We start from the raw sequence: 16638 nt of genomic DNA, 5'->3' as shown, positions 1-16638 counted from the left end.
TAGATACACGTGGATCCATTTAAACCTCCTAGCTATCCTAAGAGGTAGGCAGTCATCCCCTTGTTCCCATTTTACCTACAGGGAATCAGAAAAACACAGATGTTATTTGATTTGTTCAAGATTACAGAGCTAAAAAGTGTTAAAGTTGGAATACTGTATCACTTAATATTTTAAGTATTCTTCTGAATATTCTTCTCCCACGCTGCAGGCTAAGATGTTAAAGAAAGATCCAGGACACATAACTTCCCCAAAGTCACAGAGAGGGTGGGTAGTAGACATTTGTATCAATGTCTGGTTGACTTCAAAGTCCAAGACTGTATATATAGTGCTTTAAGAGCTGTTGACCCAGTTGTTCCATTTTGAGGGATTTATCCTGCCATCATTGTTAGGAATTCCTCCAAAGATTTACATATGGACTTTTTTTTTAGTTAATCGAATTATGACAGGAAAAGTTCAATGCCCAGAAAATAAGGAGAGACCAAGACAAAATGAGATTGGGAGGGAGGCAATAGAAAGCAACTGAAGGATTCTGAGAAGGACGTGAGAGCTGGTTGGTTGCTCTGTGGGATGAATTCACCGTAGGGATAGGGAAAAATAAAAGTACAGCAGTTGCCCAGGTAAAAGGTGATACTGGTTTAACTTGGGCAGCAGATGCAGGGAAAGAGAGATTAATTTAACAAATAGTTTTGAAAATGGATTAATAAATGGGTATGAAGTATGAAGAAAATGGGAAAAGTTGAGAAAAATTCTCAAGCTTGATTAACTGGGGGGATTGGGGAAAGTGTGTGATTTATTGATATTGGGACTGCAGGAGACAAAGGAGCTCAGGTTTGGATATGGTAAATTTAAATATTATGAGATGTCTGTTGGGAATGTCAGTTTTTCCAAATGCCAGTTGATTATACACTTTTGGTGGTAGCATACATTAAATTCATTTAACCCCTAATAACCTTATCAGTTGGAAAAATGCAATTAATGTATATATTTGGCAGTTGGAAATTGACAAATCCTATATGACAGATTCTGTTTCTTCTCGGGTGTCTAAGATGATCTAATACATAAGAGCATGAGCTGAGTGGGATGGGGAAGGAAGGTTAGCACTCAGTCTGGTAAAATACAAAATACTTAATGAGGGGGAGGGAAGAAGTTGCTTATTATAGAAATAAGGTAAGCTTGGCATCATTTCTGAGTGCCCATTTGAAAATGGGGACAGAGAATTTTTGACAAACTACTTTTTTTTTTCCCCAGCCTGCTTAGCTTCAGTGTGCAGCCTGGGAAAAGGTGAACTGTGGGCTTTAATCAGATTGGGTTTTATTAGGTGGGTAAAATAGGGAAGCAGGAAGTGACAGATATAAGATTTTTAAAAATTTGTTGCTTATTTGAGCTATAGACTGTAAGGAATCTAAAACAGGACCTAGAGGCTTGAGGGGTTTGACAGAGAGATACATGTTGGAAAAATAATTAAGGCTACTCTAAAGTCCGTATTAATTTTCAAGTTGTAAGATTCTTTGACAGAGAAAAAAAAACTTTTCCTATCATACTTGTTGATGCATTTTACTTTTTTGGTCAAAGGTTTCAGTTTGACTTTCCATTTAGATGTGTTGCAACATTTCATGAAACTGAAAACTTCTGTCTTACTATGCGTACATGATTTGAGTAGGGACACATGTGTGTGATGTGTATGTACCTGGGTCCTTCTGCATGCCATGCTGCACCGTGAGAAATTGATTCACTGGTTTGCCAGTCAAACTGCTGCTGCTCTCACCCTCCTCTGCCTTGACATAATTAGGTTTAATCAACAATTTTACAATAAATAATGGTGCTGTGAACTCAGGCTAGTCCCAAAGAGTAAATTTTTGCCTGGTGAAATAAGTAAGCTGGTTTTGTATACATGCACAGGACTCTTAAATGATGCCTACAGAGTATTTAATGGCAATAGCCACCTTTGACCTAATCTTTTGGGGCCAGAGAGAATGTCAACCTTGTAATAAAGCTATCCATAAGAGTTGATGAACATTATAGAATTATCCTTTTCATCCTAAGTGGATACAGCCTTCCATCTTATTAGATATTCTTCTATTTAATTGGGCAAAACATATAAATGTGTAATGTTTAGGGAACAAAACTTTGAAGAATGTTTTTATTTAAAGTCAAAGCAAAAAGAAAATTGGTAAGATCTACTCCTCAAAGGAATCACCTTTACCTGTGAAGGTGTTGACATTGGCCAACTCTGAACTGGCAGAGGGCATGCGGGGTGCTCCAGGGTCATCCTCACTGTAGGCTCGCAGAATGTACTTCTCTATTACGCCTCTAACCACAACAGGTTCATCCCAGGTCACCTCGAGGCTATATCCATTTATGCTGTGAACTCTTGAGGGAGTTGGCACACTTTGTGGAGCTGTGAAAGGATGAAAGAGAAAATAGAGAAAATGGCAGTTCTGAGAAGACTATTGCCCCTATTTTTCACTTTTAATGGCTGCAGTAAATCAGACTCAACCATTAGCATAAATACAATTTATTAGAGTTGTAACTTTTCAGCATTGATTTAATATGACTGCACGTCTTGAGCCATTCAGTTTAAGCGATATTTCAGAGCCATCAAAACTCCATCGACATAACGTTCTTTCAAGTCTAGTCCAGGTTTTCCAAAAACATTTAATGTATCTGACATGTTTTAAACATCACTCATAAAGAAGGAGGTGGATGGTAGGCAGATAACAAGTTTAAACAATATAATGATGTACCCCTTTGAAGCAGGATAATTAGACTGTTATTATACATAGTGCTTTGACACTTTTATATCTTCAACATATTAGCCAAAAAATATCACAAATGTGATTGTATTGCACTTGAATGTCTGATCTCATTTTCTAGATTCAATTGTTTCTCAAATTAATTTTTAAAAAAGCAATGTTCTACCAGATATGATATACGGGATACATTCTTAATGGAATTTGGGGAGTAGAGGATCTGGTGCCCTTGAGATTATACAAAACGATTTTCAGACCCATTTTCTTCAGAGTATTGCAGAAAATCAGGAAATTTTAAGGAACTGCTATACCTCACTTAAAGGCCGGGTACCCTAATTTAAAAAATCTATAACTTTTAACTATTTATTAGATCTTTCTACGGTTCTGATCAGGAAAAACTTCATCACAGCTGACTGCACTGGGGACACTGAGAAAAAGCCTAAGGAACTCCTTGTCAGGGTGACGGATGAAAGACCCGTGCTAACTACTCGCGGACCCCTGAGCCCTCCCTGCCAGTGAAGATCACTCTGGTTTGCCCACATCAAACATCTTCCTTCTCTGACTTTCTCATTCAGACCAGTCAAACAGGATGGTTTTGAAGGAAACAAAGTCAACCTAAAGTATGGGAGGAGGCACAGAAGTGGAGAGACACTGCCTGCCTTAGGCACCATGGGCGCCTGTAGAAAACACACAGGCCGCACAATCAGGCTGCAAGCAAAGGGACAATGGGAGGGATTTTATTAGTTCTGAAATGTGGTACCGGGAAAGTACAGTACGGTCTAACAGATGGCCTTCTCATAAGGGACAGAGCAAAACTGACTAAAAAATAATTAAATAGTGCAATTATTCTCCAACCCTTGGGAGCATGTAGCTGCTCAGTGTTGTGGTCAGATTATAAATATGAATTTATGGTGTAAGACTTTGTGGTCAGATCATTGCTATAAATTCAGAGCTCTATTTGCATCCTTCCTCGGTGGTACTCAAATTGGGGACTATTAAGCTGCATAAGCATGCACTTTCTAGACTCCTACTTATGTTGTTAAATGAGACTGAAAGCAGACTTTATAGTGCATTTGTTAATAAAGTGTAGGGGTAAAGGACATGCCATAACAAATTAATATTTTATATCAGAGCTTTTTCCAAGAGCTGAAGTTGAAAAGGATTTTAAGAGATCATTCAGTTCATTGTCTTGTCTATAAATAGATGATAACTTAAATCATCCTGGAAAAGTGTCAAGTTGTCTTCTGGAAAATATTCAGGCAGAGAGATTTGAAAACTATTGTTAGTAGCCCATCTCAGTATTTAATTATCATTTAAATTAAGAAGATTCCTTAAAAGATGCCTGGGTTAGTAACCCATGACTGATAATAAGTACGAGAGAATATCTTGATGAAAAACACATCTGTAGACAAATTGTGACTGGCTAAAGACAAAATTTCTTCAAGAGATACAACTGGCAATCATATGGAAATGTATCTGACTTCCTGAGAAATATTTGGCCCAAAATGAGAGAAGGCTGCTGCGTCAAAATTCAGAACTTTGCATGATGAATACCTTTCTGTGGTGGTATTCAGAAGTACAAAGTACTTATAAATCATTTATTTGCCTGGTATAGCATAGAGAAGACAAGTAGTGACTCTATAGCATCTTACTATGCTGATGGACAGTGTCTGTACCTGGGGTATGTGGTGGGGACTTGATAATAGGGGTGAATGCAGTTTAACTGGAATGTTGCTCATGTGAAACCTTCATAAGATTGTATATCAATGATACCTTAAGAATAAATAAATAAATAAATCAGTTGCCTGATATTAGCTCTAATATATTCAATCTCCTAGCTGTTTCCCCTCCAACTCAAAAAAATTAAGCCAATCAGCAATTTCCTTCCTGGGAGAGTCATTCTAAGATCCTAATAGTCAACACCATGGCAAACATCTGCCGCAAAGTGATAAAAAACACATCTGCTTTCAACCAGGGTGCAAATTTCACACGTGGTCTCTAGAGACAGCGGCAGGAAGGGGCCACCCCCACCTACAGGCTAATCCTGACATTAGCTTCTTGGGGTCTGTGCAGTCTATACAGGTGCTCTGCCCTTAAGACACATTACTGTAGATACAGGCCTATTAAATCCTCAGGAAAACTTGAACTCCTTTCCTGCACCTGAAGAGAAAAGAATCAAGCCTGAGCAAATACTTATTAAATACTTGCAAAACAAAAGCTCTTCTCTGCTAAGCATTTTAACCATTGAAAGATACATGGGTGAACCATGGCATGCTCTGTCATGAGAGTACAACCATGTGACCTGCTTCGGCCTATCAGTCTTCCCTTTTCTTTACAAACACAGACATGCAGACAAAAACGTGTGTCTGTGTGCATACATATTTTAGAATAAATAATATTTACCTGCTGCTGTTGTTCGTCCCCGGCTCCAATCACTATATACAGAGCCTCCTTCATGGGAGCCTATCACACGATACAGGTATTCTTAAGTGGAAATAAGAAGTAGAAAGATTAAAATATTACTCAAATAGACTAGTGATGGGCTGGCAGGGAGGAAAGAGGGTCTGAGGAGGAGATGTGTAACATTTCCTTTACAGCACTTCCATGTTACCTGTAAAAGGCTGGAGCCCAGTCTCGTAAACACTCTGCCCCTTTCCCTGGTACACCAGGATGGAGTCATTTCCCCTGCAGTTAACAGCACTGTCAGTTGATAGGCATCCATCCAGATTGACTCTGACAGCGCTGCTGGACACAGATGCCACGTTAACGACAGCACCCCGTGCAAATGTAACATCCTTCATGCAACCACCGAAACCTAGCAAATAGTAAGGGATTAATATCACGTAAAAGGCTTGTGTCGTTAATTACCAATCATTTTTGTCCTCTGCAGTAGTGTTTTGATGCGGAGGGGAGGGGGGCTGCTTTAGATACTAGTTGTTAACTTTCCAGTCTCCCTTGGGAAATGCTTTATGCCTCCTCCTGTTTTTCATCAGGCAAACTGGTCACTGGGAAATATTTATATTTATGGTATTCTAAAAAAAAAAGCTGATAATTATAATTCAGATGAATGATATTCAACTGAAAGTCTTTATTATATGTCTTCAGGCCCACATTTTCTCAGTCTGTTTATTCTCATAAAATAACATTTAGGCGATCACATATTATGGTAGGGGGTTACTCCCACATGTCCCTCAATTCTGGAAAATTAAGTCACCTATGTAAGTTAGTGTTTAAGTGCCAAAAAATAATACTTGAAAAATCATGATTATCCAACATGTTCACTGGGGAAAAATACCCTTTGAGGATAATTTGCAGGCTAGCAGGAGGAGAATACAGCTTCACAGCTTACTAGAATCCAGACACATTGCCATGAATGCCTTAGTAATCATTTCAGAGATAGAGAAGTGAGCCCTCGTTAAATCAGCACGCCGCAGCACTGGGACTGGGCTCTGGCATCTCTGAGTTCCACACTCTTGAATATACAAAGTGGTCACCAGTTGTACATTCATGTTAGCATGACAAGGACCAATTTCAGCTTTGCGAATGGCGATGTCCAGAGGTTTTAAGGACCATGTATTCTACACAAGTTGACTTTAGAATGACCACAGTACAGTACAGTTCTGTGAAGTTTAACAGAGAATGTGAAGGAAATGGGTTGGAAGGTACACCCTGCTTTTTTTCTGTTAGAGAACCATAGGGCATCAGCCAGTCAGGGAAGGGCACTTGCTTTGAATTACATGCTATTCTGGCTACACTGAGATCAGCTCAATGAGGTTTGGCAGTACTCTGCTCAGAAAACCGCACAAAATTGTCAAAGAAGAGACAAACAGACTAAGTTTGAGATTGCTGTAGCACACACACACACTCTTTCAGAACAAAACATTGTCAAGCTGGAAAGGCCCCAAACACATGATTAGCTCTTTTCAAGATGAAAGCCCATCAGCAGGAAATGGAAATAAACATAATGGAATGCTTAACAGCAAAATAAGCTAATAGTAACAATGACCATATTGTTCTCTTCAGCATTTATATGATGTCTTATTATGTCTTCTAACACATTAAGTTGCAGCCTATTTCCTTTTAAATGTCTCTGCTATTATTCACATTCCTTTAGGCCCAACTGATCAATACTGCTGGTCTATCTTGAACACACAGTAGACACTCAATACATTGGTTGAACTGAATTGAAAGCAATGAAGCTCAATATAAAAGCATCTGCTTGAAAATTCTGCAGCGAAAAAATCTAATTTCTTTACCAGCAGTAAATTTCTGATGGCATGTCGCTGAGTTACCTGACTTCTCTTCACTCCAGTTTCCCTACCAACAGAAAATACAAATGGTAGAAATGCAGCTTAGGCAAACATCTAAGTGTCATTATAAGAAAAGTCCCATTTTTCCTTAAGGGGTACAGAGTTTCAGTTTTGCAAAGTGCAAAGTTCTGGAGATGGATAGTGGTGATGGTCACACAACAATGTGAACGTACTAAATATCACTGAACTGTATGCTTAAAAAGGGTTAAAATGGTAACTTAAGTATATTTCAAAGTCTAAAACATTTTTAAAAAGAAATATCTTCAAAATTAGTTCATGAAATGGAATTTTACATTTGGGAAAGGCCACAGAGGTAGTCTTCCTTCATTCAAGAGATAGAGAAAAAGGCCCAGAGAGTTATAGAATGAGATTTCCAAGCTCTAAACCTCCTTAGGAAGTAGGGCTCTGGGTTTAGGTCTGGGAGGTGCAGATGTCTGAGCTCTGGTGTGGGATCCTCTCTGAGCTGTCCTAGGGCAGCCATTGAGTTCTGCCAAATGACATTGGCACAATTTTTTCAACTCTGTACCACTGTAAATATTCCCCAATTACCTTCAAAATTTGAATGGGGTGTGAGGATAAGAAGAGGGAAAGGGGCCCTCTGTAGGAGTAGAGATGCATTCTTTTCTTGCCCTGTGAGAATCAAAAAAGACTCTCCTTCCCATCCCCACCCCCAGGCCTCCAAATAACTAAAAGGTTATAACCAGAACTCTAGGTTGACAGATCAAAGAGACAGTAGCCCTCCTGGACAGGCAGTCCTACACTGGGACACTTGAGTTGAAAGGAAGGCTGGCTTTTGACCCCCACTCTGCTCTGCCCATTCAAAGCCTGAGGCGGAGCATAACCTTTGACACTATATGCCACGGCCCAGTCATTCCCAACTGAAGGTTGGGAACTATCTGTAGTGATAGTTCCAATCTAGATGCCCGTGATCTGAGCTGGTCATCTTAGCAATTATATTGTCCAGCTCTTCCAAAGAGCAGAGGAAAATTAGTTTGCATTTGATTCAAAGGAAGATTACAACATTAATGAATAAGAAAAAAATAGCACTAATATGACCACAAAATAGCCTCTGAAAAAAAGGTGCTAATTGAGAAGTACAGAAAGATTTTTAAGGCTGTTGATAATGGATTGAAAAAAGTAAAGTAAGTAAACATGATTAATTTTCATTGAAATTAAAGTATATGTAGCACCTTTATATTGTGTCTATTCTCCTGATCACTTTATTCTCATGTGCAAAACATGCAGTTACTTATATAAATCAGTATCATTCAAAGCATCCAAGTCAGAATCTTAGGAGATAGGGCCATAAACCCTATGTTTAAAGATACACTGAGATCTGATCTCAGTGTATCTTGAATAGTAATAACAATAGCTAATTTTATTGAGTTCTTATTATGTTCCAGCTACTATGCTTTAATAGTTTATCAGCAGTTTGAGAACCACTGATAGGGATGATACTGCAATGATAAAAATTTAGAATTAACTCTTAATAAAATATGTTTAGTCAAAATTTAGATTAAATTATTCCCCTTGAGTGTATGTTGATGTTTTAAACTTCTGTTACTATTATTTTATCATTTCAGTTTTAGCCATGTTTCTAGGTTGTCATAGTAATAATGGGTTTTGGTGTACATTTAAAATATAATGCTCAATATGTAGGGTTTTTCCTAGTTGTAAACAGGATCAAGTAATCTTGCTCATACAAAGGGCTTTCAAGCTCTTTTGAATATCAGAAACCTGAAAATGAGGAGAAGCCGGGTATGAATGTAATATTTTTAGCTGCTGTTACATCTTAAGTGCCTTGAAAATGTCATTACTGTCTTACACCCCAGATATTCATTAACTCCTTACTAGTACCCTTCTAAAAGTCTCCTTAGAGCCTGCCATATATTTTCTATTCAAAGGCATTTAAATCTTTATGTACTTACCAAATAGGCAAAGACTGCTTCATGGAAATTTTAACCATTCACGGTGCATAGATTTTGAAATATGTGGAGAACATTTTTCTGCACTACAGCATGCTTGTTCACAAGCTGAAAGTTTTTGTGCTTTCCATTTTATACAGAAGGAACACTGGACAGTGCCCATAAGAGAAAACACTCAATTATAATAAGGAGAACGGCCTTTGAAACCTCGCTGCCTGAGACAGACAGGCTTGTTAGCTCCTTGCTAGTCCCGTGACTTTGGGCAACTTATGTCCCTCTCTGCTGTTCAGTTTTCTCATCTGTAAAATAGGGTTGTGAATAGTAACACCAAACTCATGGGCCTTTTATAAAGAACTGACCCACTGATTCACATGTAAAACTCTCAGAAACAGGCCCAACACACAGTATGTACTCAGATAGTGTTAGTCCCTTGTGATGAATAATTTTCCTGTAATGTTCAAACTTACACTGTAAATTAAACACTTGCTGTAGTTATAAGCCATACACTCATGTGCTTTTCCTTTCATTGATGGTTCTTAATAATAAATGATATACAGATTTTTCACAAACATATTCAAAATTCAAGTAAACTCACCCTTTAATGTGCTTTGCTATTGAAATGCATGGAGACAATTAGCATTTATGTCAGAAACAAACCCCAGCGACTTAACAGTGAAAAGCTGAAAGCTTTTCCTCTAAGATCAAGAACAAGACAAGGTTGCCCACTCTCCCCACTTTTATTCAACATAGTTCTGGAGACCCTCGCCATGGCAATCAGACAACACACAAAAATAAAAGGCACCCAGATTGGTAGGAAGAAGACTGTCACTGTTTGCAGATGACATGATATTGTACATAAAAAAACCTAAAGAATCCACCACAAAACTACTAGAATAACTGAATTCAGCAAAGTTGCAGGATACAAAATTAATACACAGAAATCTGTTGAATTCTTATATACTAATGATGAACTAGCAGAAAGAGAAATCAGGAAAACAATTCCATTTACAATTGCATCAAAAAGAATAAAATACCTAGGAATAAACCTAACCGAGGAGGTCAAAGACCTATGCCCTGAAAACTACAAGCCACTCATGAGAGAAATTGAAAAGACACCAATAAATGGAAACACATTCCATGCTCATGGGTAGTAAGAATTAATATTGTCAAAATGGTCATCCTGCCTAAAGCAATCTACAGATTCGATGCAATTCCTATCAAAATACCAACAGCATTCCTCAACGAACTGGAACAAATACTTCTAAAATTCGTATGGAACCACAAAAGACCCCAAGTAGCCAAAGCAATCCTGAGAAAGAAGAACAAAGATGGGAGAGATTTCGCTCCCTGAATTCAAGCTCTACTACAAAGCAACAGTAATCAAAACAATTTAGTAGTGGCACAAGAACAGAACCATAGATCAATGGAACAGGATAGAGAGCATAGACATAAACCTGTACATATATGGCCAATTAATATACAATAAATGAGCCATGGACATACAATGGGGAAATGACAGTCTCTTCAATAACTGGTATTGGCAAAACTGGACAGCTACATGTAAGAAAATGAAACAGGATTATTGTCTAACTCCATACACAAAAGTAAACTCAAATGGATCTAAGACCTGAATATAAGTCATGAAACCACAAAACTCTTAGAAGAAAACATAGGCAAAAATCTCTTGAATATAAACATGAGCAACTTTTTCCTGAACACATCTCCTCAGGCAAGGGAAATAGAAGCAAAAATGAACAAAAGGGACTAGATCAAACTGAAAAGCTTCTGTACAGCAAAGGACACCATCATCAGAACAAAAAGGGAGTATAGGAAAATATATTTGTAAACAATTTATCCTATAAGGGCTTATTTTAACATCTAAAATATATAAAGAGCTCACATGCATCAATATTCATAAAAAAATCTAATTAAAAAATGGGGGGAGGATCTGAACAGACCCTTCTCCAAAGAAGAAATTCAGATGGCCAACAGGCACATGAAAAGATGCTCCACATTGATAATTACCAGGGAAATGCAAATTAAAATCACAATGAGATATCACCCCACACCAGTAAGGATGGCCAACATCCAAAGACCAGAAACAACAAATTCTTGCAAGGATGCAGAGAAAGGGGAACCCTCCTACACTGTTGGTGGGAATGTAAATTAGTTCAACCATTATGGAAAGCAATATGGAGGTTCCTCAAAAAACTAAAACTAAAAATACTATTTGACCCAGTAACTCTACTCCTAGGAATATACCAGAAGAAAACAAGATCCCAGATTCAAAAAGACATATGCACCCCTATGTTTATTGCAGCACTATTTATAATAGCCAAGATATGGAAACAACCTAAGTGTCCATCAGTAGATGAATGGATAAAGAAGAGGTGGCATGTATACACAATGGAATATTATTCAGCCATAAAAAGAAAACAAATCCTATGTTTTGCAGCAACATGGATGGAGCTAGAGGGTGTTATGCTCAGTGAACTTAGCCAGGTGGAGAAAGACAAGTACCAAATGATATCACTCATTTGTGGAGTGTAACAATGAAGCAAAACTGAAGGAACAAAACAGTAGCAGACTTACAGACTCCAAGAAGGGACTAGTGGCTAACAAAGGAAAGGAGTTGGGGAGGATGCATGGGGAGGGAGGGAGAATGGGATCAAGGGGCACTAAAATTAGCACACACAATATAGGTAAGTCACAGGGAAGGCAGTATAGCATGGAGAAGACAAGTCATGACTCTATAGCATCTTACTAAGCTGATGGACAGTGAATGCAATGGGGTGGAGGGGACTTGATAATATGGGTGAATGCTGAAATCACAATGTTGCTCATGTGAAACTTTCATAAAATTGTATATCAATGATACCTTAATTAAAAAAGAAACCCAGTGAATTTAATGCCATTTTTCCTAGTTGTGCATCCCTATCCCTACCTAATTTATTTTTTATCTTTACATATAGGTAATGTGTAAGGCTGGAGGTACCAGAGGGAGAAAAGCAAGGACAGTGCAAATGGAACAAAGACAGCACCAAACAGCTCTGTGCCATGTAAAGAAGGAACGGACAGCTCTTGCGGGATTCCAGTCCCCTGACGTGCTGACAAACCCCGGATGCAGACCCCCTCCATCCGGAAGGAGGAGACCTCTGGCTGTCCATCACCCGACCCTGAGCCAATAAAAAATTCCCCACATACCCCTGGTGGCCCACTTCGCCCGCCCCTCCCTGTGCTTATAAAAACTCCCCGCCTCTCTAGTTGAGCGTGACTTCTCCAGCCTGTAACTAGCCAGACTGGGGAACATCGCCCGGAAATTGCGCTCAAATAAACTGCCTGGCCTTTTGTTGTGTCCCATTGCCTGCTTATTTCAGCTAAAATTTATCTTACATAATGGTCGTATTCAATAGAACCAGAACCACATGTGTTTTCAAGGAAAATATATGAGGAAATAGATATATATATATATATATAATATTATTTTATATTAATCATAATTATTATTATTACAATTATATTGATTATAGTTATATTTGCTTAAGACATGTTAGAAAATATATATTCATTACAAATAGGTATGAGGGAACACGCTTAAGGGCAACATATAAAACAATTTGAAGTGTTCTATGATACTTTTAGAACTTCAGATGCTTCCAAAAAGGAGTGAGAGGGTATTGCTTTCAAGTTGATTCTATTGCTCTATCTTGAAACACAGAACCCTCCCCAATCTGGTAGCACCAGGGCTACACTGATTTGTGTAATTCTCCATATGCAGTTTACCTTGTTCCAAACTCAGGTGTTTATAAGAATCCCGCAGCCTCTGCGGGGCTCCTCCCACATACACAGGGGAATTCACCATCAATAGCTGGGCTCTGGGCTCTGACACACGCTCCATCAGTTCATTCATGCTGGCTGATAGGACGGAATTCTCCTTTTTAATAATCACTTTATTCCATTTTCCATCACAATAGGACAGGCCCAGCCAAAGATCCACTTGTGTGAAAGTAAGGTTGATATTTAACCGGAAGCTCAATATTCCACTCTTCAGTTCCATCTGCATTTCATATTAAGAAAGAAAATAGGTATATAAAAAGGCTGCAGAATGTCAGTTTAGGAGAGAGCAGAAGGTCAGTTTCTTAAAGAAAAGCAACAAATTTCCCTGAAAGCCCTCTATAAAAATGTTCTTCTTTATTCTAAGCAGAACTGGAGCAACGCATAATAGAGTACTTTGCCAGCTTATAATTGACATGAAGAATATTGTATTGAGTCAAACAAATGCATACCCAGTAATGATTATACTATGTGATGCAATATTATGTAGGCAAAAACTTTTCTGTGTGCAAAGTAGAAGATTAAACCCTAGCATTAAGCGACTGAATGATGAGAATAGAACAATTTGAACTATGACTCTATTTTTATTTGAGTTTTTAGAAAATGAGAAAATGCTATTTCATGTATCAATTTAATTTGGGGGAAAAATATGACAAGACAATAAGAAAATGAAATGTCAAGGCCGATTAAGTTTATTTTAACTGGCTGATGAACTCAATTTCAAGTTTCTAAGATACTTTGATTCAATACCTCAGTTTTATTATTCTAAACCTCTAACTAACGTAATTGCTTGTATGTGCATTCTTTTAGATTAAGGTGCCATTTTCTAATACGAACATATTTTACTCAAATTTTCATGGTAAAAGAAATGCCTCTAAATGTTTGCTTTCAAAATGTTACATGATAATTGTTTTACCTTCTATGTTTTTATTTTGTTCGAAGTCAAACCAGCAACCATAGAATACTTAAAATTTTGAGACCAACCATGTCAAATGAAACAAAACCAGATAAAAATGATTACTTTTTCTATGTAAATATCATCTTTGTGATGTACATCAGGGAATGAGTCATTTGTTCATCTAACCATTCATTCAATAATTATTGAGTCCCCTACTGTTTCGTAAACTTGCTGCCATAAGATAAACACTGTTCCCAATCTCACTAATAGCAGACAAACATGTAGGGTGACCCTATAACTGAGATGGGTTTGGGGTACAATAAAAGCAGAGAAAAGATATACCTTTTGCTCTCTGGTAATTGGGAAAAGTTTAAGGTCAGGTTTTGGAAGTACACAAGATTCGTGGAGCACCCTCTGACAAGGAGACCAACATGTTCAATGGCATTAGATTCAGAAAAATTCCTAAATTAGGTAAAACAGAGGATACGTATAGGGGTGGGGTGAGTTAGAAAGAGTCCTGCCAGGAATGTAGAAGCAAGATTTTGAAGAATTTTGAGAGCTATGGAAAAAAGTTCATCTTTCCCTTGTCTGTTTGTTACTAAAGCTGTATTCTTTCCTGTAGTATCTTGCACTAAAAGTTCACCTCTGGTCATAAAAAGTAGTTACTGAAAATAAAAGATGGACTGGAATTGGAGAAACTAAGTGAATCCATGCATTTTTGAGAAAAAAAATGATTAGAACCATTAAAATAAATATAACAATGACAAAGATAGTGAAAATTTCATCTAAGAAGTATTTTTAAAAGCAACTCAGCAGGACCTGGTAAACAGTTGAATGAGTTAGATGAATAGAAAGTAAATAAAGGACTCCCATCCTCTTTCTGGTTGGGTGTGATTTACCACCACCACAATATGGAAAGTATTAGAAAGAGAGACTGGGTATTACTGCTGGGGAGAAAGACTGAGTTCAATTTTAAATATTCAAATTTGAACTTCTTATGAAAAATCCAGAAGAAAAATTTTTGAGGCAGTCGAACATAAAGACAGGCCAGTAAAATGGAAGAAGGTTATGACAAAACACATACGAAGAGTCTTCAGCAAGACCAATGTACTATGCAGAAGGTAAAGTAGATGAAGTTCTTTAAGGAGACAATGATCTTGGAGAAGCCAGAAGAATTTAATACAAATCAAGAGCAACCAGCAATTTGAAAAGTCAGCAGCGAAGAATATTTTAAGATGTAGTAAAAAAAAAAAAAGGGACGACAGAGAAAGATCAAATATAGTTATGGACTAAAAATTATCTAGTAGGGTAGGAGATATGGGCATTATTGGCAACTTTAGAAAATTGTTTTTCAGTGGAATATGGCAGATGCAGGAACCAAATATCACTCATTTTGAGAAATGAGGTATAATGAGGAAGTAGAAATAACTGGACTAATGACTTTCAGTGCAGTTGATTATAAAGGGAAAGGAATTACAATAGAAGCATTTTCAAAATCAAAATGGAAAAGCTGTCAGATGAATGAAGCTCAGCCTCTTGGATGTTGAGGGAAAAGAGCTGATGGAGAGGGAATATTTGAATTTACAAAGGGGATAATTTGTAGCACAAGCTCTTGCAGGAGAAGGGACGAGTCTAAAGTAAAGGTAAAAATATCAACTTTGGCTGGAAGCAATTGTATTTGTTCTGCTGAGTCAGGAGAGAATGAAATCAGGCTTGGTTCATAGATAGTAAAGTTTTTAGGTAGAGAATTTGAAGGTTGAAGAAATTATGTTGTTTCTATTAAAAGAGTGGCTGACTATCTGAAGATACTCAGGTTGCAGTGTTTTCCAGGTCCTAAAATGCTTTTTCTTTCACTTTCCACATTAATTCTTTGAGCAAATCCTATAAACAATAAATATTGTTGAATGAAGGAATTAGAAATCTCGAAATTCAGCACATCACTAGTCTTAGTCCCTGTATTAGTTTTCCTATAGTGTTAGTAATCTGGCTATTGAAACTGAAATGCTAGGCAGCCAAAGAGATTGATCCAGGATTGTGGAGTTGATACAAGTTCAGGGCATTGGCAGAAAAATGTTTGAGAAGCTATATTATGGTGCCTAAGGTAGGGTGCATGAACGTTAATTGAAAGAGGGCTAACAGCCAATGGTCTCAATGCCTTAGTGACCTCAGTAAGATAAAATGAGAGCTGGAAGGATATGGGGTTATATTTTGAGATTTAAGATTTTTAGCAGTGATAATCTTACGGGTCGAACAAGTTCCAGGGGAGAACCATATTTACTGAAGCTACTCAGGATAACAGGAAGAGTTCTTTTGTGAGAAGCTTAAGTCCTCAGATATGGAAGATGAGAATGTAAGTCCTACGAAGGTCTGCTTCCTTTATAGTTGTATTGAAAGTGCATCTAAGAAAAGAAAGTCTCACACATAGTAGGCACATATATATTTGTCTACATGTTTTTTTCTTTAAGATTTATTTCATCAAGCTTAAAGGTAGCATTATTATTTAATCTAGTTGAAAAGTATTATATTTCCAAAGCCAATGAATGGGGAAGATGGAGGGCTGAAGGGAGTGCACAGCAATATGTATGAGCCTTGACAGAGCCTGGGTCCCCCCACCAGAGGAAAGACCAAATGATGAATATCTTTGAAGCCTCTACAGAAGTTATGCACAGATAGATTATTAGAGAATATCTAGAAAGGGTCACCACAGCATGAATTCATTTACATGTTCACTCATTCATTCATCCAATATGTTTACTGAGTACTGAATAAGTATCAAGAGTTAAGCACTGAGGACAGAACTGTAAAAGCAATTACATTTGCCTACTGAGTTTAGAGAAATATATATAAAAATGTTCAGAGTAACCTTATTCACCATAGCAAAAACATGGAAACAATGTGTCATTGATAAGAGAAATATATTA

At 37.5% G+C, this 16638-nt stretch overlaps 1 protein-coding gene across 1 annotated transcript in view; it reads right to left on the bottom strand.

The window, feature by feature from the left end:
• Positions 1 to 16638, bottom strand: part of USH2A (usherin) — a 721517-nt gene that overhangs the window by 403923 nt on the left and 300956 nt on the right. Inside the window, exons 27-30 of the mRNA XM_073222145.1 lie at positions 12769 to 13042; positions 5362 to 5565; positions 5154 to 5234; positions 2204 to 2398 (exon numbers count right to left, since the gene is read on the bottom strand). Of these exons, the coding sequence (XP_073078246.1) occupies positions 2204 to 2398; positions 5154 to 5234; positions 5362 to 5565; positions 12769 to 13042 (754 nt within the window). The remainder of the gene's footprint in view (positions 1 to 2203; positions 2399 to 5153; positions 5235 to 5361; positions 5566 to 12768; positions 13043 to 16638) is intronic.

Source organism: Manis javanica, chromosome 14, assembly GCF_040802235.1.
Source record: "Manis javanica isolate MJ-LG chromosome 14, MJ_LKY, whole genome shotgun sequence".
NCBI lineage: Eukaryota > Metazoa > Chordata > Mammalia > Pholidota > Manidae > Manis > Manis javanica.
The sequence above is the reverse complement of the archived record's forward strand: the minus strand, read 5'-3'. Positions and strand labels throughout refer to the sequence as shown.